General features: G+C 34.4%; 3 protein-coding genes across 4 annotated transcripts; 2 read left to right on the top strand and 1 right to left on the bottom strand.

Annotated features, from left to right (window-relative positions):
- Window positions 1-1,213: 1,213 nt before the first annotated feature.
- On the bottom strand, window positions 1,214-6,946 carry LOC132061260 (ureidoglycolate hydrolase; the record flags this gene model as incomplete). The annotated part of the gene is made up of 12 exons (XM_059454106.1): window positions 1,214-1,527; window positions 2,108-2,148; window positions 2,335-2,575; window positions 2,795-2,857; window positions 3,064-3,155; window positions 3,866-3,968; window positions 4,073-4,275; window positions 4,365-4,451; window positions 4,618-4,746; window positions 5,244-5,318; window positions 5,690-5,775; window positions 6,641-6,946. Coding segments are annotated over 12 exons (1,524 nt in total), but the record flags the coding sequence as incomplete, so codon positions are not given.
- Window positions 6,947-10,094: 3,148 nt separating this feature from the next.
- Window positions 10,095-18,591, top strand: LOC132067985 (uncharacterized). Of its 2 annotated transcripts, XM_059461539.1 has the most exons (11): window positions 10,095-10,179; window positions 12,989-13,075; window positions 13,317-13,701; window positions 13,807-13,958; window positions 14,402-14,605; window positions 14,669-14,836; window positions 15,159-15,527; window positions 15,964-16,043; window positions 16,162-16,525; window positions 16,910-17,122; window positions 17,933-18,591. In XM_059461539.1, the coding sequence occupies exons 2-11, from the start codon at window positions 13,031-13,033 to the stop codon at window positions 18,257-18,259; spliced, it is 2,307 nt and encodes a 768-aa protein (XP_059317522.1). In that variant the 5' UTR covers window positions 10,095-10,179; window positions 12,989-13,030; the 3' UTR covers window positions 18,260-18,591. The 2 variants fall into 2 exon arrangements, with proteins under 2 accessions (XP_059317522.1, XP_059317453.1); XM_059461470.1 differs by lacking the exon at window positions 10,095-10,179 and having other exon boundaries at window positions 12,926-13,075.
- Window positions 18,592-22,568: 3,977 nt separating this feature from the next.
- Window positions 22,569-25,491, top strand: LOC132061265 (wound-induced proteinase inhibitor 1-like). Its single transcript, XM_059454111.1, has 4 exons — window positions 22,569-22,588; window positions 22,660-22,727; window positions 23,644-23,766; window positions 25,165-25,491. The coding sequence occupies exons 1-4, from the start codon at window positions 22,569-22,571 to the stop codon at window positions 25,359-25,361; spliced, it is 408 nt and encodes a 135-aa protein (XP_059310094.1). The 3' UTR covers window positions 25,362-25,491.
- The last annotated feature ends 53 nt before the right edge of the window (window positions 25,492-25,544 follow it).

Consider the following 25,544-nt stretch of genomic DNA (forward strand, 5'->3'; position numbering starts at 1 on the left):
ATGTAACAATGAAACGGTCCTAAAACTAGGCTTCTGAGAGTTTTAACTCTAATATTTTATTTTATTGTGATGACATTGGAACCGCAGCCGCTATCCTTCGGGTGCGCACAGGATAAACCCAGCTCCCGTGCAATAGCTGACAAACATTTAACTTTGATATTTATGTGAAATGATGCACGTATTTAACCAAAAACCTTTGATCAATGAGTGGAGTGGCACACAATAAAACCCTCACGACAAAGGACGAGTGTATTCACTAACAACATATAATAGAGACAAACTTTGAAAGAATACACACTAGTGATAGCCAGAGATAAGTGTATTCTAGTACGCATTAGTAGAAAATACACCAACATATAAGTCGGTTATACACATATATTTTGATAAAAACTTGAAACCTCCAATCTCAGTAAGAACAAGATAAACTACCATGTAAAAATTGTAAAGCGAAGAAGAATAGCATCCAAGATTCCAATACCAACAGACACTTTAATCTAAATCTTGCCAAGGCATATTACCAGACTGATCAGCTCATTTGGCTAGAATTCTACTCGAACGAAAATGTACTACCTACTGTATACTCATTTTGGCTAGACTTCTACACCTGGAAAGGCGATTTGTAATAGTTGTAACTAGTTCATTTGTGGTAGGATTGGCCAGAGGCGGATCTAGTGGAATTAATACATTTTTTTGCGCGGACTGTCCTTCTTTTGGGGTGGTCTTTAATTTTTGTCCCTCAAATTGCTGGTCTTTAATTTTTGGCCTTCGCTTAAAAAGGTGACCGAAAATACCCCGAGGTTTTGGGTTCGAACCTCCGCTCTTAAAAAAAAAAAAAAATTCAAAAGGCTCCTTTGCAAAAAATCTGTCTTATGCGGCTTGTTTTTAGTTATGCATTGGCAAAGTCATTGCCTCCTAAGCATGTAGAACAATAGGTTCTATATAACTTTGCGTAAATAGGCATAAGTTCATAGAAACCTATGCCTTACAAAATTATTATTATTTTCGACTCTGTTGAGTTTCGAAACCAGAACCTCGAGTATTTTCGGTCACCTTTTTAAGCGAAGGGCAAAAATTAAAGACCAGCAATTTTGAGGAGCAAAAATTAGAGACCGATGCCTTTGAAGGACAATCCGTGCAAAAAAAAGCTTCTAGTATAGGCATATTATGTCTCTCAGCTTTGCTTCCTCTGTCTTATGTAAGTAATACACAAGAATTAACGAAGTTGCTTGCTTTTAAATTATTATTCTACATAACTGAAAATGGAAGCAATTGGCTTGTTACAGATGAAGTGAAATGATTTGTTAACAAAGCCAACTACTGTAGAGACATAGGAGAAAAATCCACTCTCTCTAAATTACTTGTAGAAGTAAAAATACAGATGCTCTGAAGCACTAGGAAGTACTGTATTCACTACATTAAGGCATAGGCATTATGAGAGGGATAATTTGGAAAGTGTTAATGCTAGAACTTTTACCCCGTTTGCAATGTCCTCAACCGATGAAAATTCTTCAGGCTTATGGCTATATCCTGCAAAATCGATAATTAAAGAGCATAAATATCAATCCGGACATGCTATGAAGGGGCGAAGTGCCTACAAAAAGACTACGCTAGAAAACTTGCGCAGATGCTTCATCTTTGTCGCTATGCCTAGCTTGTGATAGTTAATTTACTGTGTAAATTTTTTATAGTCATTCAGCATATATCCATCTGAAATTGTTAACCTAGCATAGTTCTTCTAGTGAGTAGAGTAGCCAAGAATTTGAGTAAGGGGATTCAAGAAAGTGTAAAAAGGTCAAACCTAAGATATGCATCTACATCAAGGGTATTCATAGTATATGTATATACAATTTATTTATTTTTTTAACCTTTTCTGCATATCAAATAATTTCCCGGTGGAGAGGATTCAAATGAACCCCCTTCACCAAAGGTAGCTCCGTCACGGTTTCTAGTATCAGAAGTTTCTTATGTTCTAAACTGGAAAATAGGTAACCTAACTAGAAGAGAGTAAGACCAACATCAACTACACAGAAAGAAAATGGAAAGGGATATTACGAACACAGAAAACAGGAAAATAACAACTAGTGCCAAAGAAAGTGAGATGACATACCCTTGTAACAAGGAATGAATATCATGCCCATCGGCGATACTCTGCAAGGATTTTGCATTAAGTTTAGCAGAATTTTTTGGACAGACAACATAGAGATAAGCATACTGTTTTCTACTCAATTAGTGTCCTACTGCATGGGACTTCAAGTTTCATATGGGACCTATGAACTTAAGAAGATAAGATGCTTAAGTAAATACGAATATGGAGGTGCTCCCCCCTTCATTTACCTTGCCATAAACAGGGAATCATGATAGGCTCGACTAATCATTCTCTTGTGAGTCAAATTTAGCTCTTGACATGCTAATTCTGTCGCCTTAGTGATTGACTCATCTGAAAGGGCTGGTGGATCTTGATTCACTATTTCAAATTCTGAGAGTATAACCTTGCGTTTCTTAACGATGGCCAAAGCTGACTGATGGATTTTCTCAATTACAAGATTTCGACGGCTTTCATCAATGTCACGTGTATCTGTCCCACCCAAAAAACATGACTTTGTTATCAGATATAGCAAATATAGATTGTGCACTCAGTTCTGGATAGAATGTATAGTATAATGTGAATACTTAAATCATGAAATGCGACTCTTTCCTTTAAAAGCTGATAAACTAGAGAAGAAACTAGTTTTACGATCATCCTGTCTGGAATGATTCGTCGAGAAAAGAATACATCATTTGGCAGGAAGTATACCTATTTCAAGGTGTGCCATGCTTGGGATGCTGTTAATTGCTCCAGGATGCAGCGTCAGAATGCCTTGAAAAAACCAAATTCATTAGACCTTAATGAGAGATCACCTAATAGTTCTCACGACAATTAGTTGTTCCACACATTAATGAAATTCTTCTGTCTCTGAGATTCCCGTTCTCAGACGCAGATTAAACCATTCATGATTCATCAGAGCACAAAGTAGTTGACCCTAGACCGGTGTCTTCTAGTTTGAGGTAAGAAAATCCACTTACCAACAGTTCCAACAGTGTCAATGGATCCTGAATCTAGTACATGTTTCTCCACAGCTAGAGCCAATTCTGCAGCAGCCAGTCCCGCGTCGTTTCTGTTTCAAATTAGTCGCGAGGAACAAAGAGTCATATATGGGAATAGATTATTAGCAGTAACATTCCACAAAAGAGGTATATAATGTAAGAATAATATTTCCTATTGCAATAGAAATAGGATCAGAAAAATGCCCCTCAACATCTTGAAGAATGTATATGAATCAGATAAAAATCATAGAAGGAAAAATGCTTTACGGCTTGAGAGTCACAACGCATGTCAGTTAACAGAGGGAACTTACAATGAAGAAGATGGTTTTCAAGAAGCATACGACACGAAAAGGTCAACTACATGAGTTAAATGAGAAACACATATATTAAGAAGTAGGCAAGCACATAAATGTTGAAAGTTGATACAACTAATAGCTAGAGTGGATTGTTCATAAGCAGAAAATCCCATAGTAGTGAAGTTTAAAACTTTCTAATGAAATTCGAAGCAAAAGCAACTAACACATGACCCTGGTGGTAGTTATCTGTTTATCACAACGTAGACAGGAAAACCATCTCAATATGTGCTACTTTTTAAGTATGAAAAACATCTTTAGTGAAAGAGAAGTTGTAAGCGGTTACATTACCAGTTTCAAAAAAAAAAAAAAGGAGTTGTAAGTCGGCGGAAAGATTTGCGGCTTGTACAGAAAATTCTAAATAAGAAAGGAAGACCACCCTTGCATCTGCAGAATCATGGTACACATCTAGCTCTTAAAAAATTTACCTTTCCGGCATCAGTGCAGCTCCTGCATGGCCTCCATTGCCTTCAAACGTTACTTTGATGCTTGCTGGAGCGGCAATTGCAGTCACAACACCAATGGAAGTACCTGCATTGACAGATAAACCGGCTTATTTATTCATACGAACTACATCTAAACCGGTCCTTGCATTGGATCATCAAGAATAGGATAACCATTTAACAGCAGCGTACCTTCTTTTTCTAGAATGGGACCTTGCTCTATGTGCAACTCGACGAAAGCAGAATAGCTTCCTTTTTTGAGAAAGACTTCAGATAAATCCCCCTTAGCATTTGCGTAACCAGCAGACTTGGCAGCATCAGAAAAGGAAATATTCTGGCTGTCAACAGTCTTCTTCAGAAGTTCTGCAAGTTCTACACTTCCTGCCAGCAAACGACTGCAAATATGGCAACATAAGCAGTTAAAAACCAAATGCAGTTGCTTATGCTCTTAAGTGCTAAAGTAATTAGTGGTCAAGCTCCTAACCTTCCCAGACAGCTGATCCCAAACCTCGTGGGCTCTTCTGAGGTGAACATAATCACTTCTAGTGACCTCTTAGGCTTGAAACTCGACCTGTGGTAATTTTTAGATTTTAAATCAACAAATGAATGACAGAACTCTGCAGTTTTTCAAAGAAGCAGCCAAATGCAAAGTGTATCGGTAATTGTTGAGCTTTCTTTGTTTAAACAGTCTGATGGTGGAATGATATGTTAAGTTTAAACAGTCAGGGTATGCATACCGCTTTAGCACATTGATGGCCTCTATTGCACCCAAAACACCAACCACGCCATCATATTTCCCGGAGTATGGTATAGCATCAACGTGAGAGCCAGTTAAAACGGGGGCGAGCTCAGGTTCATAGCCATTCCTGTGAACCACAAAATGACAGTCATGTTCAAGATATGATAGGTACAAAGCAAATAGAAGGGTAGATGGGTGCAAATAATGTGCGAATTAGACTATCTTCTAAATAAATGGGGACAAAGTTAAAGTTCCATGTAAATCATATACCTAAATCAATGCTATCTGGAATTTTAAAAAAAAAAAAAAAAAATTGTGCCATTTATTTGACATTTTTCGCTATCGGGGTTCAATACCAATTTTCCAGCTAAACCAAACTACATTGATCGTTTTATAAAAATTAAAATGCAGATATTCAGAAAAAATCATGAAATGTATTTCGTCATAGAAAAAGGAAATAGAATATAGTTCAAAATATTAGTCAAAGTTCGCCTAGTTTGAATCTAGGAAACAGAAAATTGTCAAAAAGTTGTTGTATTCGATTAATACGAAGGTAGTAGAAACAAGAGTCTTAAAACTTCTGCTTTATAATAGATTCAGAAAAGCATCATGATACATACTTACCACCGACCAAAAATGTTCCCGATGGCATCCTCTCTGACAGAGAGACCAGAAAGTTCCATCAAATCTTTAATATACCTGCATGATAGAATAAGCAAACAAGTAAGCTACATGTGCCTATTTTATTACTTATTCAGAAGTAACAAAAATGTTTCCAGTGTTAGTTTTTATGAAATTGGTCAAGAATGAAATAGGCATTTCATATGGATCTATCAGCGACAAGTTAGAAATCTTACAAGGGAATGATAGTGCGGAAAAAGTTGAATGATTTAATTCCACAAGAATAAGTCAGAAAAAAACAACAAACTGGAACTTCAAGCATAACACACAGAAGGAACCTGTACTTCAGTAGAGTTTCTCAACTCTGAACCATAACAATAACACAAACTGAAATAGGCTATATGTAATGTCAAATAAGCAAAATATTCTTATAAGCTGCACATAGATACCTCCTTGCTAATGCATCCTTCTCACTGTATAAGATCCTAGTGACTGAAGGTGCAGGCGAATCCGAGAAAGTTGCTAGCTCATCTATCTACAACGACACAAGCAACAAACTATTATTACATAAAATTTCAAATAACATTGCACTTAATAAGATACCAATTGAGATAAGTTATAGCACATACAGCTACAATACTCCTATTGAATAAAACAGACATTCGAAATGCTTAATGTATCATCCGAAAATTTAAGTTACTGTTTTTCTCAAACATAATATCACAGAAAAGGAGATGCCAATTTACACTTTTCCCATGTACTTGAAAAGACAAACAGTTACAAATCATACTTTAAATTAGGTACTTTAAACTCCACACTACAAATTGCATCCTACTTCAAGTAAGGTGCTTTAAACTAAATACTACAAATTGTAAATCACAAAGGATATCCAACTGTAAACGAAAGTGGTCGAAATGATGGAATAAAAAGAGGTTTTGTTTTTCCCATTCTGTTGTGCACTTAGAGATGCATTTGGTTGGATTTTTGGGAACAATGATTAATAGTACGTAACAGTTGAAATTACCTCCCATGTTTCATCATTCATAGTCCAATGATGCTGATGAAAAAAGTGAACTTTACACAATTCCTTATGCTTACCATTACCAATTTTTCCAGTAAACCAAACAAGATTTTAATCCTTTTCTTTCTTTCTTTCATTCTTTTATGTATTTACTATTCATTATATATATATATATACACACTTTCATCCTACCATAAAGTTTATGTAGAGGTAAGGTTTGCACAGGGTATGTACTTTCAATAAAAAGGAAAAACCCAATTCAGAGTTAACCAGAACTACACTTTCAGAGGCTCTTGTTACTCAAGATTCAATTTTTATGACAAATTCAAGAACATACACAAGAAAGTACACAAAAAGATTACTATTTTGTTAAAATTACCTGTTTCTGCAGAGTTTCAGAGTTGACAGATAAAGAAGATAAGGAATTGGGATAGTTGTTAGGTTCATGAATTGGATATCCAGAAAATTCCTCCATGGTTTTAATGACCATATCTTCATCATCTCTTTGTGCAGATATTGCTGTAAAATCACAGAGGAAGCATAGAGAAAAGATGAAGAGGAACAGAGAGAATCTCAAAGCCATCATTTTTTGTTTTTTTTGCTTTTGGAGTTCTTTGGGACTGAAACTGTACTGCAATTTTATTTTATCATATGATTGTAGTAGCCAACTTCTGGGTGTCACGTGTGGTTACAATAGTTGCATTTTTTACAAAGGACAAAGTAAATTATGAGAATCATTGTGGATTTCCACGTGAAAAGGCCAATATACCTGTCACGTGATCACAAATCCCCACTCTTCGAATATGTGTAACACAAAAATAAAAATGGCGTCACAAGTTTATTCGATTCGGAGTTCTAATTCATTTAAATTATATTAGCTACTAAATTAATTTATACATATTTATTAAAATACTATCAAACTATCTTCCGATGCGATCTGCAAGACTAAATATGATTAATTTGTTCTTTCGATTTAGTTAGTCTTTATGATTTGTATATTTTAAAAAGTATCTTTGCGATTCTCCTTAGTGAGTCTCCATATTTTTTTCTTTTCCCCTTAATTTTTCAATTGTTGTTAAAATTTATCTTATTTTGGTTATGTTCGTTCGCCTCTTTTTATATTTAGTAAGTTGACAATTCAAATATCCTATATGTCAAGTTTATAATCACAAGATTCAAAGGATATTTTATTATATTATACACATTTTTAATTTAGAACCACAAGATTTAAAAGTCTATCTTTATTTCTTAAACTTCGTATGCGAGTCAACGTAAACACTTAAATTGAAGACGAGAGGAGTATATGCCAAATGAAGGAAATGAAATTATAATTGAGGCAACGGACACGTGGGGACTTAAAAAGTAAACACATAAGAGGTAGTATTAATGTTAAACACGAAATGTACACATGTTAGTCCGGCTTAGAGTATAATTTCAGTTGCTTTTCGTACAACTTATTGTTGTTGTGTTCGTCCACTTGGGCGTTTGTTGTTAAAAAAAAAAAAATTTATCTTATTTTGGTTATGTCTGCTTCTTTTTATATTTAGTAAGTTGACAATTCAAATATCCTACATGTCAAGTTTATAATCACAAGATTCAAAGGATACTTTATTATATCATACACATTTTTAATTTAGAACCACAAAATTTGAAAGTCTATCTTTATTTCTTAAATTTCATATCTAGTCAAACGTAGACGCTTAAATTGAGACAGAGGGAGTATATGCCAAATGAAGGAAATGAAAGGACAATTAAGACACTGCGGACTCGTGGGGACTTAAAAAGTAAACACACAAGAGGTAGAATTAATGTTCAACTTTTGAAATGTACACATGTTAGTCCATGCTTAGCGTGCAATTTCAATTGCTTTTTGTACAACTTATTGTTGTTGTGTTCGTCCACCTTGGGCGTTAAATGTGGCCAAGTAATATGGGACGAAGGGACTACTTCATTTATTAATTCTGAAAGAACGTGAAAAGTCAAGTAATGTAGTCAAGTAATATGGGACGGAAGGAGTACTTCATTTATTAATTCTTAAAGAACGTGAAAAGTCAAAAGTGAACAAGTAAAAGTGTACGGAGAAAATAAATATGTGTCAAAGAATTAAAATTGAAGTACATACATGTATACATGAGAAGAGAATAAATATTCAGCAAGAACGTGAAAAATCAAAAGTGAACAAGTAAAAGTGCACGGAGGAAATAAATATGTGTCGGAGAATTAAAATTGAAGTGCATACGTGTAATAAATATTCAGTACTATGACATATATTCATGTGGGATTTATTAATTCTTAAAGAACGTGAAAAGTCAAAAGTGAACAAGTAAAAGGGCACGGAGGAAATAAATTTGTGTAGGAGAATTAAAATTGAACTGCATACGTCTATACATGAGAAGAAAATAAATATTCAGCAAGAATATGAAAAGTCAAAAGTGAACAAGTAAAAGTGCACGGAGAAAATAAATATGTTGGAGAATTAAAATTGAAGTGCATACGTCTATACATGATAAGGGAATAAATATTAAGTACTATGACATATGTCCACGTGGGATAAAAAAGTAGTTGGGTAAAGTGTACAAGTTATATAGCTTTTGGTACAAGCATTCATTGCGTGTACAATTTGTAAAGCTTTTGGCACAAGCATTTGATGTGGTGTTAGTCCTCCTTAGCCACTTATAATAGAAAAAAAATATAAAATTTGAACTAAATCTATCAAAACGCGAATTATATTTTAGCTCTGCATCCAACACAAAGATACCGTCAATAAGTTGAACAACTCGCAATTGGCCACCAAATGAGATTTTATCAGCCACTCGTTTTCATTTTTATCATTACATGGACAGAATTTGCAAATTTCTGCCTTAAGGCAGAATTGCAAAATTTCAAACTCACAGCCTTGGGATGTTAGGCGAAGGACAAAACTTAAAGACCACCAATTTGAAGGACAAAAATTAAAGACCACCCCATCTGAAGAACAATCCGCGCAGAAAAAAGCTCAGAGGATAGCAAGATCCATTGCCATTGAGAGCCCATTTTAGTGGGCCGAAAAGCAGCCCATCCAAGTACAATCTGAACCAACGAAGGGGGTTTAGTTCACATATAGGTTCCATAAGCGGTGGTCTTGATTTTTTGGCTCCGCTTAATAAAGATTTAAAAAAAAAACCTCCACTTCAAAACTTTATACATAAATTAGTTTTGCCTAAAAGACAGAAGTTTAGAATATTTCAAAATAGTGAAACTGCTCAATTGACCACAAGTTTTGCCTTGAGCCCGTAAACTCCCGATTTAGACATAAAAATAGGCCATTTCGGACCTTTTCCTCATGGATCAAGAAGACCGATGTCACTATCGCCTCTTGGCTTTGCTTTCATATAATCTATTCAACTGGAAGGAAGGTTATACGAATGACATTGCAAGATTAGTTTTACTGGTGGAAGAGAGCACCGATGGGAGGGAGACGGTAGTTCGACTGAAGCCCAACCTCTATGATCTGAAATGAGTGTGAAAACGTCCCTTTAAGAAAATAATCTTTACAGAAAAAAGACCTTTACAATAAAAGCTAGATTTATGCCAGATGCACAAAAAAAGTTCTTCCGAGTGATTTTTTTTCAAGTTAAGCTCATTTTATTAAGCGAGAATAAAAATTCAAGACCGGAAGCTTTCGAGGACACCGCGCGTCATTTCCTGTCCGTTCAGACACTCAGAGGAGAGCAAATCCATTAACATTGAGAGCCCATTTTATTTAGCGGGCCGAAAGAGCGAGCAGCCCATCCAAATACAATCTGAACCAACTAAGGCGGTGCAAAGAATTTGCATTAAGCCCAACTAAATCAATCCCATTATACCAACTTGATCGCCGATTTGTCCTCCGCCCAACTCAATCGAATTACCGCCGCTCATTCACCCATAAGTGAAATTGTGAATTGCCAAAACAGTTATCTAATTTTTTTTTTTTTTTTTTTTTTTTTTTTTATTTTAATTTTTTTTACCTCTATCTTGATTTATATAGCATGTTTCTTGTTAGTAACTTTTTGATTTTTATTTAATCATCTCTTCCTCTCACGAGTAAAAACTTTAGTCCCTAATTTCAATGAAAAATATAGGAACTAATTAAGTTTACCTAGTAATAGGAATTGGGAAATTAGGAATTTTGAATTAGGTTGCATTGCTTTTTTTGTTTTTTGTTTTTTTGGTAAGCCTAAAGTATGCTCTTTTCATGTGTATTTGGCTCCAAAATTTTATTTCCAAAATCTCAAGTAAAATTGGAGTGCCGGAATAAAATTGTGAATTGTGAAAACAGTTTTATCTCAAATTTCTTACCTCTACCTTGATTTATATATCATATTTTTTGACTTAAATTTTTCTATTTTTAGTTAATCATCTCTTTCTCACACGGGTAAGAAACCTTAACATGACGCGAAGGGTATTTTGAACTATTTGGATACTTGGAGGGCATTTTTGAGCCAAAAACGTAACGGAGGGTAAATTTGAGCTATTTTGAATAGTTCAGAGGTGTTTTTGACCCTTTTCCGTTTCAAAATTTCTATGATAAACTAGGGATTAAGTTTACCTAGTAATGGGAAATTAGGAATTCCGAATTAGGTTGCGTTGTTTTATTTTTGTTAATCCTCAAATCTGCTCCTTTCATGTGTATTTGGCTCCAAAAGATTTTATTTTTTTAAATACAAAATTATCAGTATATGCATTACAGTATTTTGTGAGGTTTCAGTTCTTGTAATAGAAGCTATAAATCTCAAGTAATTTACCTAAATTATAGTATCTCGCTTCTTATAGTTGAACCTAAATAAAACACAAAATATGAGAAGAAACTTTTTTTTTTTCTTATGTCTAATATATTACTCTCTCCATCCCAGTTTACGTGTCTTAGTTTGACTGGGAAGAAACAAAGGGAGAATTTCGAATCTATTAGTCTTAAATTAAAAATGTGTGTAGTCTTTTAAATCTTGTGGTCTTAAACTTGCCATGTAGAATGTTGGAATTGGAAAACTTACTAAATATAGAAAGAGACACTCTTTTTGGGACATACCAAAAAGAAAAGTAAGACACTTAAATTGGAACGGAGGGAATAGGTGATTTAGGATTTGAATAAGTTACTCGGACTCGGGTGCGGGTGTCCGACACGGGTACAAATCCGAGGGTCGGATCCTTCATGATCAAAATTTTAGGATTCGGGGATACGGATCTAGGTACGGGTACGGGTGCGAGGATTCGGCTAAAAATAAATTTTAAATATAAAAAAATAGCTATAAAAAATATGCATAATTATGAAAAATTAACATGCTAATAATTAATTTAGATATTATCCCTTTTTTCCAAGAAAACTTTTATAAATAGCATAATTAGGTTAATTAATACAATTTGCTTACTTAGAGCATGTACTTATTTGTAATATATATGAAGTTTAGTCCCAAAAAAATAAAAAAAATTCCATCTCAAAAAATAGATATGAAGTTTAGTTAAATGAAAAATGTTTGCCTTCAAAGCATATACAGATGTTTAATTTACAGTTAAATAGTTGTATATTATTTAGATTGAAACTCTAAAATTAAAACTGTAAAATTTGTTTTTGAGAAAAAAAAAAAAAGAATTTTAGTCGTAATTATATGTAATGTTTATCCTCATAGACCAACCAAGGTGGCAGCAAAGGGTTCAATTCCTAAATTGTTTTTTTTGGGGAGCCAACAATTTGCATAGATGTATTGAATCAACAAATTGAGGTAAGATTCCAGTATTGAATTTTGGTCAACACACCCGATCTCGTTTGACTGGATCCCATACCCTTACCCGTGTCAGTGTCGTGGCGGGTCTATTGATCAACCTCTCTCCGCCGTCTGCAACCTCTCTCCGGCCATAAGTGAAATTGTGAATTGCCAAAACAGTTTTGTCTAAAATTTCTTACCTCTACCTCCATTTATATAGCATGTTTTTTGTTTGATTTTTATTTAATCATCTCTTTCTCTCACAAGTAAGATACCTTAGTCCCTAACACAACGCGAAGGGCATTTTGATAGTTGGAGGACCTTTTTTGAGCCAAAAACATAACTGCGAGGCCACTTTTGAGCCAAAAACGTAAAATTACAACTATTTCAAATAGTATTTTTGACCCTTTTCCGTTTCAAAATTTCAATGAAAAACTAGGGATTAGCTTAGCTAGTAATGGGAAATTGCATTGCTTTATTTATGTTAAGCCTCAAATCTGCTCTTTTCATGTGTATTTGGCTCCAAAAGTTTTGTTTTTCAAATACATAATTATCAGTATATGCACTACACTATTTTGTGAGTTTTCAGTTCTTGTGCTATAAATCTCAAGTAATTTACCTAAATTATCAAACATATGAGAAGAAAATGTTTTTCATTTTTTTAATATATTAGGTGATTTTGAATTTGAGTACAGTGTTATTAAGGCTGGCTGGTGACCATGGTTTGGCGGTAAAGTTCAATTTATTTAGGATATAATATAGGTAATAATCATTTATTAGACTCTCTTTACGGGTTCAACTATGCCGCTGAAAGAAGCCTGATATTTAAGTAAAGAAGGGTAGAGGGGCGGGTCTATGATCGATCAAGCTTCAAACCATTCTTCATTGGCCCTCGAAGATTTCTCGATTATTAAAAAAACATAAGTGATAATCTTTGTTGCTGCAATCACGCAACTACGCTAATTTGTTATCTTTTGATCTTGATTTCCAGGGTAGTGTCTGAAAAGGTAATACTCTACTGGACTTGGTGTTAAGAGACAACCAAGAGTATGCTTTCAGGATTGAAGTTCATACCACGCGAAGCGGTAGAAAAGGTAAGCTTAACACTTTCTCTTCAAACAGTAGAAATTCATCGTGAGAAAGTAGCATGAGTCGTTTTGGTGTTAAGATAAATTTTGTCCTTTTGTGTGATTGTTTTCTTGAAATTTGTGGGAAAAACTTTTTTTTTTTTGGTTTGGGTGGATAAAACTTTAACCTTTTCTCTTCTTGGGTTCTTTAGTTGTGTATGAGAAAAGTCATAAATGCCTCTGATGCTCGTGGCTCATTTGGTGTTAGGCAAAGGATGAAAGCTCGGATGATTCTCGAAAACAGAGGAGGAGATCTGGTCATAAGAAGGAAAAGGAGAGAAAGAAAAAGAAAAAATCTCGTTCCACTAGTTCAGATGATGAAGACCTTGAAAAAATAAGAGTGAGGTCAAAGAAAAAGAAGTGGTATGCCTCAGATGAGGATTTGTCCTCGTATTCAGATGGAAGTGACAGTGAGGATGCTTCTGATTATGAGAGAAAGAGCAGTAGTAGGAAGACAAGTAAGAAGAGAAGAAGCAAGGATGGAAAAAGTAAAGCAAGAAGTCGAAGTTCTTCATCTGAGTCTGAAATTGAGAAAAGGAAGAAAGACAGAAAAAGTCAGAGCAAGGGTGATGAACTGCAAGATAAGTTGCTTGGTACGTATCTATTGAGTTATTCTTCACTTAATTGTGGATAGTGCCTTCCCCAAAATTAACTGAAGGGAGTAATTTATTGAGTTATTTTTCTCTGTGGAACTTTAGATAATGACTTTGATGGATCTAAGTCGCGTAATGATCATGAACTCGAGAGAAGAGAAAGGGGGTTGGATTGGATGCTGCGGCCAAAAGACAACATGGATAAGATTCCCGAACCAGCTTCTAACTGTTCAGCTGAGGAGACTCCAGCTGAAGAGGTATATTTCTAGTTGATTTCATAATCTCGTGCGACTTTGGATGCTCGCCTCTTTCCATTTTCATATCTTCATTGTGGGACAATATTGCGGGCTTGCTTATCAAGCCTTATGCCTTTGTTTTATTATGTAATTTGCTTTAATCAGCTCGTTCATGTTAACGATGCAAGAGCTAGAGCTAGTTGCCATGTCATATATTGTTCACATTGAAAAATCCGTCATGCTATGAGTTCCTTTTCATCCAGTCTTCAGGGATTCTTCTGTTTGTTCGTTATTTTACCTATGTCTTTATTCCGATTTATCAGGAGATAGTTTGAACGCATAGTGACTAAACCTCCTGAATCTTTATTATACCAAGTGCTGCTACTCCTGTTCAATTCTCGCACTGCTTGATATTGTTATGTACTTACTGGACCAGATTGGCATCTGTATGCTTCTTGTTTTAGGTGACAAAAGTAAATCCTAGAGAATTGAACCCATATTTGAAGGATGACGGAAGTGGTTATCCTGACGATCCTGAAGGAACAAAGAGTGGTGGTAGCCAGCTTCTCTCTACTACTGCTGTTGGTGATGGAGGTGCAAGTTGGAGGCTTAAAGCCTTGAGACGAGCTCAAGAACAAGCAGATCGTGAAGGACGGAAGCTTGATGAGGTTGGCATTTCAGTAGTTACTTGCACTTCTACTGCAGTCACTTTCTAACTTTTACAATTACAGGTGGCAGCAGAACGCTGGGGCTCAGTTAGTCAGCTTGCTGTTTCTGTGTCTTCCGGTAAAGCTGCACCAAACCGTGCTCATCTTCATGCAATCAATGATAGGAGGAGAGGGGTAATAGATGACAAAGAAACTGGTGCAAACAAAAGAAATCAGACTTATGCTAGAAAGGTAATTTCAGATAAGAGCTGGTGAATTTACTATAAGACAACATTAGTTTCTTTGTATTGCTTTGGTTATTCTTTACAGTTTACACTTGTGTATTTGTAATTTTAGTGTTTGGTTGAATGACTTTTGAATATCAAGTTTTTGTTAAATTAGTATTGGTTTTTTTCTTAACAATGTAGTACTCTGATATCTGAGAACCTGAGCTCGCTCCTTATAAGTTCAGAAGGAAAACTCTGCTGTGCCCTTTATTAAAGAGGAAACAATTTGGCTATTTTTGATTTGTGTTTTATTGGTGTTAGTAGTCTCATAAAGCATGTGCTTGCAGGAGACATCCCCTGGTCATTCTAAAATGCGAGTGCCCAACCTTAAAGATTCTTTTTCATGGCGCAAAGAGAAAATATCCAATGCGGATGCGGGACTTATTGCCACTGCAATTTCTAGTGTAAATAAATTCTCCAATGACGGAAATTTTATGCGTGAATTTATGCATGAAAGGAGTGGTGATTCCAACCATGCTCGTGATTCTTCTAATCTAAAGCCAGGGGTCTTGGAATCAAAACCAGATTTACCGGTATATGAGAAACCAAGTGAAGATGCAACAAATGTCAAACCAGCCTTGACTGCAAATCAGTTAGCTGCAAAAGTGATGCATCTGCGAATGAAAGGGATGCATGATGAAGCGGAAAAACTGCTGGTGAGCAATAAATTCCTTCTCATTTGTGGATTACTCAAAACAACTTGACAGTTAGTCAAAACCATGTGTATCTCAAGTGATATCACTGATTTTTGATGTTGCAGGCTTTTTAAAACATATCAATAGTTTGTAACGTGTTATGTGCTTTATCTAATGGTTGTAGTGGCCATAATGATTCATCCATCCTGGGTCTATTTTCTAGCCAGTAATTTTTCTAATTTGATGGCTTTATCAGATTATATTTTTCTTGCTTCCTTACCTTTTTCTTCAAAAAGTTAGTGATGAAGTTAAAACATCTCCTTGGTAGCAGCTGCCGTTTCTGTAAGCAAGTAAAGTAGGGAGCTTTATTATAAGATTCAATGACACTTATCTCGAGCTGACTGTTTAGGTTTCCATGATTGTGATCAACTTACAATGTCTCACTTTCTTTTTCCAGAAAGAAGCAGAAGAGATGAAAATTAAACAAACTGCTAATGATGTGTTGGGTAGACCACAGATTGATGGGAGCACAAGCAGGTATTTTTGGATCTGAATAGTCAGTTGGGGCTCGCTTGACTTGGGAAATGGTCACTTTTTTTTTTTTTTTGTTTCAATGCCTACCTGTAATAAATGTATTCGCTCTGATTTTTTTTAGATATGTGATGCATGACCTATCTGCTCGCCAAAAGAATAAATCAGAGGATGCAGATGTGCATCTTGCTCAGAAGATAGTGAAAAACAAAAAGTATACTACGTATGGTCAGGCAGATGATGAGTATGATTATGATGATGGGCCGAGGACAAAGTCCCGGAAGAAAGGAGGGTTGGAGAATAAAAGATCTCTTGAGACTGCTAATCATGCAAGGCGCATTTTGACTCAGCAGGAGAGATGCCAATTCTGCTTTGAGAATCCAACAAGACCAAAGCACCTGGTGGTTGCAATTGCAAACTTCACTTACTTATCATTGCCAGTATGGCGGCCGATTGCCCCAGGTCATTGCTGCATCTTGACAATGCAGGTAACTTTGAGCTCTTCTCTGGCCATTTATCTATGAAGTTATATTTTTGTTCATTCATCTGAACTTTACAATCAACCAATTAATTGGATTCTGAAGAAATAATCTTTAGTGTGCTAGATCTCCTTGTGTGGACTGTCTTATTAGCAAAGCTGAGCTCCATATTCGTTATTTGTCCGCTTTTTAGTGTTTCAAGAGATCGTTTATATCAGAAGTTTTTTAATTTGACTTATAACGATAAAAAGAAGAGATCATTTATATCAGAAAACAATTATCTTCTTTTGCTTTAGATCCTGCAGGACATTAAAAATCTTGTTATAGTGCTATCTTTGCTGCCAATTTCTTTGCTGTTTTTGTTATAATGACCGTTGCTTTCTCTCGGAACAGCATGAATCAGCTACAAGATCTTTGGATGATAATGTCTGGGAGGAGTTTAGGAACTTCAAGAAGTGCCTCATTATGATGTTTGCAAAGCAAGAGAAGGATGTTGTCTTCCTCGAGACTGTGATGAGTTTGGCCCGGCAGAAGCGGCATTGTTTGGTAGAGTGCATTCCGTTGCCCAAAGAAGTTGCAAAGCAAGCACCCTTGTACTTTAAGAAGGTATGCAAAACCATCCTATGTGTTGTCCGTTTTATTTTTCTATCAACTGTCTTTCGAATCAAGTTTGGATTGAGTTGGAATTTAAAAAATATGATGTTGCCTCTTCCGTAAATGTGATATGAAGGAAGTTTTGATAAAGCATCTGAAGGGTTACCAGTTGGCTTTTTGTCAAATATGATTAGGATTTGGTCAGGAACTTTGAAATATGAACTGCTGTTATGATGCAGTGGTAGTCTGTCTCGTTTTTTGGTCTTCTACTGTTAACAAATCATAGGATGTGCTTGTAAATTGCCCCAGGATTTGGTCTAGTGGTAAGGACATAACACGTGACGTGGGATAGGCGCGTGTGACGGGGTCGAACCCTGCCGTAGACAAAAGTCTGGTTTTAAGTGGAGAAGGGGGGGAGGGGCAGGTCATTATTCATCAAGTTTCGAACCGTCATCACTGACCATTGGGATTTCTCAGTCATAAAAAGGTCATACGATGTGCTAGGCTTATATTGAAACTGATTTTCTCACGATTGCATATTTTCTTTTTAATTAATGCTCATGTGTCTTTGTGAAAGAAAACATAGAACTGTCTTTTGGCTCTTGATAGTAGACCCGTTGGGTTTTCAGAATCAAGTTGCTTAGGATTTGTTTCTTGCAAAGAATGAAGATAGTCATTTACTGCTAGAGATACTCGTATGGTTATTACTTCCATGCAAGCTCATACTTGTTCTTTTCCCTTTCTTCTAAGTCCAATTTGTCGCCATGACTTATTGAAGTAGTGTTCTTCTCTACACTTGCTCCTAACAAATACTCACTGTAGGCAATTGATGAAGCGGAAGATGAATGGAGTCAACACAATGCTAAGAAGCTCATAGATACAAGTGTAAAGGGGTTGCGGGCTTCAATCCCAAAGGATTTTCCCTACTTCCATGTTGAATTTGGCTTAAACAAGGGGTTCGTTCATGTAATTGACGATGAAAAACAGTTCAGTAGCAGTTTCGGCCTCAATGTGGTAAGAGGGATGCTGAAGTTGCCACCTGAAGACATGCATCAGCGTCAGAGGCGTGAATCAGTGGACACACAAAGAGAAGCTGTTGCAAGTTTTGCTAGAGATTGGGGGCCTTTTGACTGGACTAAACAGCTTTAATTGACTAACATTAGCTGTATGTACCGGTATTCTGAGTGTAAGTTTCTTATTTTTAGCTGAAAGTACGTCGGTGGAGGTCTTCTTTGTAAAGATAAAAGCGATTGATCATATTCATAGTATTACTACACTTGCATCACAGTTATACACTTGAATTTGACCTTGGAAATGTAGATTGATTTTCTTTTTGGGATAAAAGCCTCGTGGTAAGAGTAGCCAGATGGAAGGGAAAGTTTAATGTCTAGCTTTATTGTCGAACCTGCAGTAATTTAAATTTACTTCGAATTTTGGAAAATTGTGAGTTTTACTTGATGAAGTTCCTCACTTTTGCTATCTTTGTTCGAGCATTGTATATCTAACACTTACCATCAAATCCCAAGTGTTAAGCTACTTATTTCTAAAAAAAATCCAAATGATTTATAATAGTAGTACAAGTAGTAGTTTTTGACATCGAATAACCATTGTTCAAAATCAAAATAAAAAAAACAAAAAAATAATAAGTTGTCTTGTTTAGGATAGGCATTTAGCCATTACTATTTGGCTCATTTAGCCATGAGCTCATTTACGATGTAGTTACTAAAATCCATCTATGTCATATTTCATTAAACCCGATTTTACAATACCATATATGTGAAACCATGATTTTTTGTTAAGTTGGGTTGGTTTAATTAAAGGAATTTTTAGTTATAGACTAATACATAATTAGTGGTAATAACTACCTTTTATTTTAATTACTAATAATAACTAAATACTTTTCTAATTTCCCTATTGAAGCTACACAGTAATTTTTGTTACCATTTCACAAATAATAAAAATTAGCAACCCCAATCCCATATCCCCTTTTTTAACAATATTAATACTTAATATACATTACCATTCTCTCTCCTTTTTCATAAATTTCGATTGCAACAATTTCACTTCCATTCTCACCAATCAAGAGAGATTCGTCGTATTCTTTCTCTTTTTTTTTTTTCAAAAAAAAGGAAAAGAAGCCTTAAAGTCTTAGCTCTATCCCATCTCCTTTGTTTCGTGAAATTTTCTATTTGTGTTATTATTCTTCCACAAAATCAACTTGGTGGAAGTGATTGTTTGCTTCAGGACAAGGAACAAGTGAAAAATATATGTATTTTTGAATACTATGATATAACTACCAATTGTTGTGGTTGGTGGTGTATTTTTGTAAGTTTTTCTATATATTTGTGTATTTTGTTCAAATTAACATCAGTTCATATTTTTATCACAAGTTTTCTATATATTTATGTATTTTGTTCAAATTAATCCCATCAAATCTGCAAATACACACACAAATCATGAGATTTAATTTAAAATACATAGAGTTTTGGAAACTTCAAATACATTAGTTTCTATCAAATAATGGGTAAATTAAAAACGAAATCAATATTGAAAACTTCAAATACATTACCACTAAATACATGGGTGAAAATTGTTACTCACACAAATACATGATATTAAATATAAAATACATGAAGTTTGATTGGAAACGTCAAATACATTAGTTATGCTATCAAATACATGGGTAAATCGAAATCAATATTGAAAACTTCAAATACATTGGCTGTTGATTGATCGTGTTTGTTTTGTCAATGTATTTTTAGAGGTGTTGAAGATTTAATTTGAAATTTGAATTTTACGTTTGAATATTGAAGAATGCATGGTGTAAGGAAAGGGAATATTACAGAGATTTGCGGAAAAGAAGGTAAAAAATATCTTAATTTCTCATTTAATACCACCCAGCCTAAAATAAAGGTTCCTTTTTTTACCGCATGCTCATGTATTTGCTGGCAACAAATACATGCGAAAATATACACAAATAGCTGTTTTTTACGAATGGTAATATTAAAAAGGATAGCTACAAATGGTAGGAAGCTACAATAAGGTAGTCATTTGAGAAATTTTACCTTAATTAAATGACGTAGACCTCTAATTGGAGGTCACGTGTCATATCTTGTATTATAAAACCGGCGTTAATGAAAATAGTCATGGATGAGTCAAATTTTGAGTCAAACTATTGTCAATGATTTGCATAAATGAGTCTTTTAGTACTTTTTTCGATAGTTCGATGGATATTTAGTCTTTTTCCATAAAAAAATAATAAGTTGTCTTGTTTAGGATAGGCATGGCGTTACTTTTGGTGGGTGAGCTTTTAAGATGTAGTATCCATAGTTCAAACTCTGAAACCATGATAGTTGGGCTTTAAGTTTAGAGGACAATGATTATGCAAGAAACTCCTCGCAGAGTTCCTAAGAAATTGTTATTAAAAAATTTGCAGGACTTTAATTTAATTTTTGTCCCTCAAAATGGTCTTTAACTTTTGGCATTCGCTAAAATGTTCACAAAAATTTTAAAAAAATATTTTGGGAATTTGCATGGATAGAATTTGAAATACTTTTTTGAAAAAATTTTGCCTTGCGAATCCAAACATTTGTAACATCGAACCCATAAAATCAAAATAAATTATGAAAATTAAAGAAAATGCGCAAAAAAATGAAAATTTGTCCCCTTTTTTCATAAATTTCAACAATAAATTTCGATTGGCCATAGCCATAGGCAACAACTCATCTTAGCTTATCTTCGCATTCAATTCTTTAGGTTTATTTAAGGAACAAGTGAATGATTGAATACCCCAAATGAATCTAACACAGGCAGTGGAGACAAAGATCTGTGTAATACATAACAGTTCAAATGCATGGGCTCATCAGGAGTCGAGATATAGTTGTGAGTCCCATACCGGTGAGAATATTTATTTGCTCCAGTGTCCCGTCCCAATTTACGTGGTATTATTCAGATTTCAAGGGTCAAACAAGTTTTCTTTTATTGCAAATTTTTTGTGTCTTTAAATTTTTTGAATTGTCAATGATTTTGTCTTTTGGCTACGCTTTTAAATATGTAATTTTATTTCAAAAACTTAAAGATTTCATTTTCAAATTTACAATTAAAATTAAAAACTTTAACTCTCGAAATCCCAACGATGCCACATATTTTGGAACAGGAGAAATACTTTGTAACCGTAAATTAACATACAAAAATCATAAATTATGAAAATCAAGGAAAATGAAAGTTTCTATATTCCTTTGCACAAGATTATGAAGAATTTATATAATCAATCTCTTTTTGTTTGGGATTGAGAATTAATTGTTGTTACAAGGCTTTTTTTTTTTTTTTTTTGTTATTTTGCTTGTCTGTAAAATATATCTATTCTTAAAAACACTAGGTTCACGTGAACTTGCTTTTGTTCAAAAATGTATTAAGAAATGCACCAAATATATCTATATGACTGTGAAATCATTTATTATTGATATTAACTTAAGGTGGTTGTACGAACTCATAAATAATAAATTCAAGATCCACCTATGTGTATCTCTCTTCAAGACTTTATCATTTTACGTTCGGCACCATAGCTTTAAGTGTGTGGTAGCTAACCATTAAATTGCAATCGTCAAACTTGTTAAAAAAAACGTGAACAAAATACGTTGTAATTTCTCTATAACAAATATTAATTGTTGAGGGACCAGTACTAAACAAATAATGATACATAATTGAAAAGGACATTTTCCTAAATATCACGTGCATTAGGAATGACACGAAGTCTAGCCTTCGACATTTATTTTCCAGTTTCTACGGTGATCTCCTAAGCCTAAGAATTTGAATGAAATAAATGAGTCTACAAAGATCCTGCATGTGTTTCTATATATTTATAGATCTTTTATGCTATTTTTTGATGTTTTATGTGGAAAAAGTCATATAACTGAAAAAACATTTGTAAAACGACTATAAAACCAAATATCCCGTTTCATTCTCCTGTCCGATTCATCAAACCGGTGGTAAAAACACTACTTAGTTTACAGTCTAGTAGTATTAGCTGATGTAAAGTAGTCGAAAAGAGCTAGAAGATGTCAATATTAATTGAATTCATACACTTTGTAACTAGTTTTGGTTGTTTTTTTCTTTGTTTGAGGTCTGGAGGATACAGTATCCTTCCTAAAAGGTGACTCTTATTCCTAGATGCTCATTCGCTTGTATTACTCTTTTTGTTGGTTACAGTAAGATATTCACAGTTTATTATCAAAAAAATAGTACTATTACCGGGTGTCTCACACGTACTAGAATTGAATTTTCACTATGCCCCATCATCTCCCGTATGTAATTAAAAATTATTCAAAAATCACACTTTAGTCCTAATTAGTGCCTTTAAATGAAAATACCATTTTGTCCCGTATCTTCAAATTGTACTGCATGTGTGGACACCACTAATCCACTATTACTTCACAACAATGAAGGTACCCCTCTGCCTATGAATTTCTTTGATGCCATGTAATCACACAAATTCAACATACCCACACTTGGTTTCTTAATTATATTCCTTCACCTATTCAAAAAACAAGACAATGGAGTCAAAAACTTGGGTCAAGTTTGCTCACGTACGTCATTGCGTTCCTTCTTCTTGCAACTTGTTAGTACCTCCCTTTCTCTACATATACAAACATGCAATATAATGCAAGAATATTATCAGGACAGTAAATGATTATATTGCTTGTGCGGTGGCGGGGACAATTTTTTTACCAAGGATTCATCATCTACTATATATATATATATAAAGTTTGACCTTGTAAATACAATGTGACTATCTGGAAGGGAGGTTCAGATGTAGTGGCGGAGCCACTTGTGACACCCCTTTGCTGGAAAATTACATTATTTATACATACTTACATACATATATACATAAATAATAAATAAACACACATTATTTGTTGAATCCCTTTAAGTTCTTGATGTGGTTACTTCTTTATAATTTGACTCCGTTAGTGAAAAATCGTGGTTTCACCATTGTTCAGGTGAAACTCCTCCCGCCACCTGCTTGTGACGCTATAGGCTTCTAGAGATCATAGTTTTTTGACGTTCCAACTTGGAAAAAGTTTAAGCTTCTATATACTACAAAAATTATTATGTTTCAGTTTGTTTTTTTTAAAACAAATAGTTTTAAAAAAAAAAATTCATGTAGGTGCCATTGTGACATTATTTATCCACGTGGATAACACTTGGCAACATTTTTATATAAAATGGAGAGTGTCGATCACATGCCATTCAAGAATAATTTGAGGTGTGTTTTGCAAACTAGATAGTGATAGTTTAGGTAGTTTTCTCAACCTTCTAATAGTTTAGGTATAAAACTAAAAAAAAAAAAAAAAATGATAGTTGGGATGTGTTTTTGACCCTTATCTCTAAAATATAACTATAAGTAACTATTCATAAAAAATAGATTAGTAATCGAAAGATAAGGCATGTTAACTATCATAACAGGTTATAATATATCGAACGTATAAAGATAATCTTTTCACTAATTGCTATTGTGAAATGTTTTTTGACAGCCTTTGAAACTCTCATGGCGCGAAAGGAAAGAGCCACAATAAGTGATGGTTTAGAAGTCATCCAACTTCTAAATGAATTGAAATCAGTTGAGGGATTTGATGAGTCCAACTTGGTTTGCAAAGGTTTGCCAGTTGCCCCTTTTCTTCTTTTTTTCTTGCTCCTTATATTCCATTTCATTTCTAACAAAATACTATCTCCGGTTCAAAATAAGTGTCCATTTAATCTTTTTCACACTCCTTAAGAGAACAAACTCCAAGAAAAAAAAAAACCAGGTATTTTGAATAAACTATCCTTAATTAATAAGACTCTTGCTTATTTATTGCCTTGAGTAAATAGGGGCAAATCATTACCCTCCACAGCTGCTGGACCTTATCGTTTGGATCAGATTCAAATGACCTCTCTAAGGCATAAACAGAGGAAGAACAATTATTGCGTAAGAGGATGAATTCCAGTTTTGCATTAGTCTCACTGGACTTACTGTATAGTTTTATTAGGGACTTTAAGATCCCCAGGCTTTGTAAGTGAGGTTGGGTCATTTAATGCCCCCTCTAACTATAATTTTGGTGATATGCTAAGGTAACGCCACCATATGGAGGAATTTTTTTTTAAAAAATAAAATAAAAAAATAGGGGCAAATCTGAAAAAATACAGTTAATTCCTTCTTGATTTTGTAAAGTCGACACTTGTTTTGAACCAAAATAAAAAGCCTAAGTGGTCACTTATTTTGAGCCAGAGGGAGCAATAAGTACACAACTCAGACTTAGGATGTGTTTGATTAGTATTTTGAACGAAGGAAGATGTTTTTCACGAAAATTTGTCAACAACCTCTTAAACTTATCATTGAATTTAGACACTCGAACTATCGCATGTTCCGATTGAGCACTTGAACTTATAATAAAATGTTTATATTAGACGCTTTCGGCTCAAATTTTGGAAAAACTTCTTTACGTATTTTCAAGCGCCCATTGTGAAAGGTTCGGTAATTGGCTTGTACATCCCTAAATATGAGTTTAATTTTTACACAAATAGTATTTTTTTTTTTCATTATCAGATCACTAATTATTAAAAAGCTAACTACAAGTAGAATGCGAGAAAATGACGATCCTATCTTGAGATCAACTAAGAAGTAAATAACATCATGCATATTTGAATATAATTGTGTCACGGCTTGAAACAATGGTTTTCCCACTAACATTCAGTGAGAAATTTGTGTTATAAAATACTCCTATGATTTTCCCACCTCATTCTCACAGAATCAGCTCATTGGGAAAACGCATTGTGAAAAACAGGTTCCCATGAAACACTGGAAAATTTCTAATTTTTTTGTGTGAAAACACTACTTATTAAGGTTTTCCCACCGACATTCAGTGGGAATATCCACTGAACATTTTTCAGTGGAAAAATAATAATATTCTAGTAGTGTGTATAATAATCCTTAATTTTCATATTATTACAGTCTCGTATACTATTCTTGTTCTCTTTATTTTCTCTCATTATTATGTGTATAAATATATGTGTAGGAAAACACATGTGGCCAGAACTTATTGGTGTACCAGCAAAGCTTGCTAAAGAAAGAATTGAGAAGGAAATTTCATCAGTAAAAGAAGTTCAGATTATACTGAATGGTTCTCCAGCCCCATTAGATTTTCGTTGTGGTCGAGTTCGTCTTGCTGTTAACATCTTGAATGTTGTTGTCCAAATTCCTGCGGTTCGTTAATTAATGGAAGAATTAAAATAAGCAGCCACACATGTAAACATTTCAGTTAGGGTTCATGTTGATATTAATGTCTCCATGTACTATTTGGAATAAATAATAAATAAGTGTGGCTTTAATATATTGTCATTCAGCTTCTTAATTCCGTTTACATACTGTGCTGGGTTAATAGCATTTTTGGTTAAT

This window comes from Lycium ferocissimum, chromosome 1 (assembly GCF_029784015.1).
Source record: "Lycium ferocissimum isolate CSIRO_LF1 chromosome 1, AGI_CSIRO_Lferr_CH_V1, whole genome shotgun sequence".
Lineage (NCBI taxonomy): Eukaryota > Viridiplantae > Streptophyta > Magnoliopsida > Solanales > Solanaceae > Lycium > Lycium ferocissimum.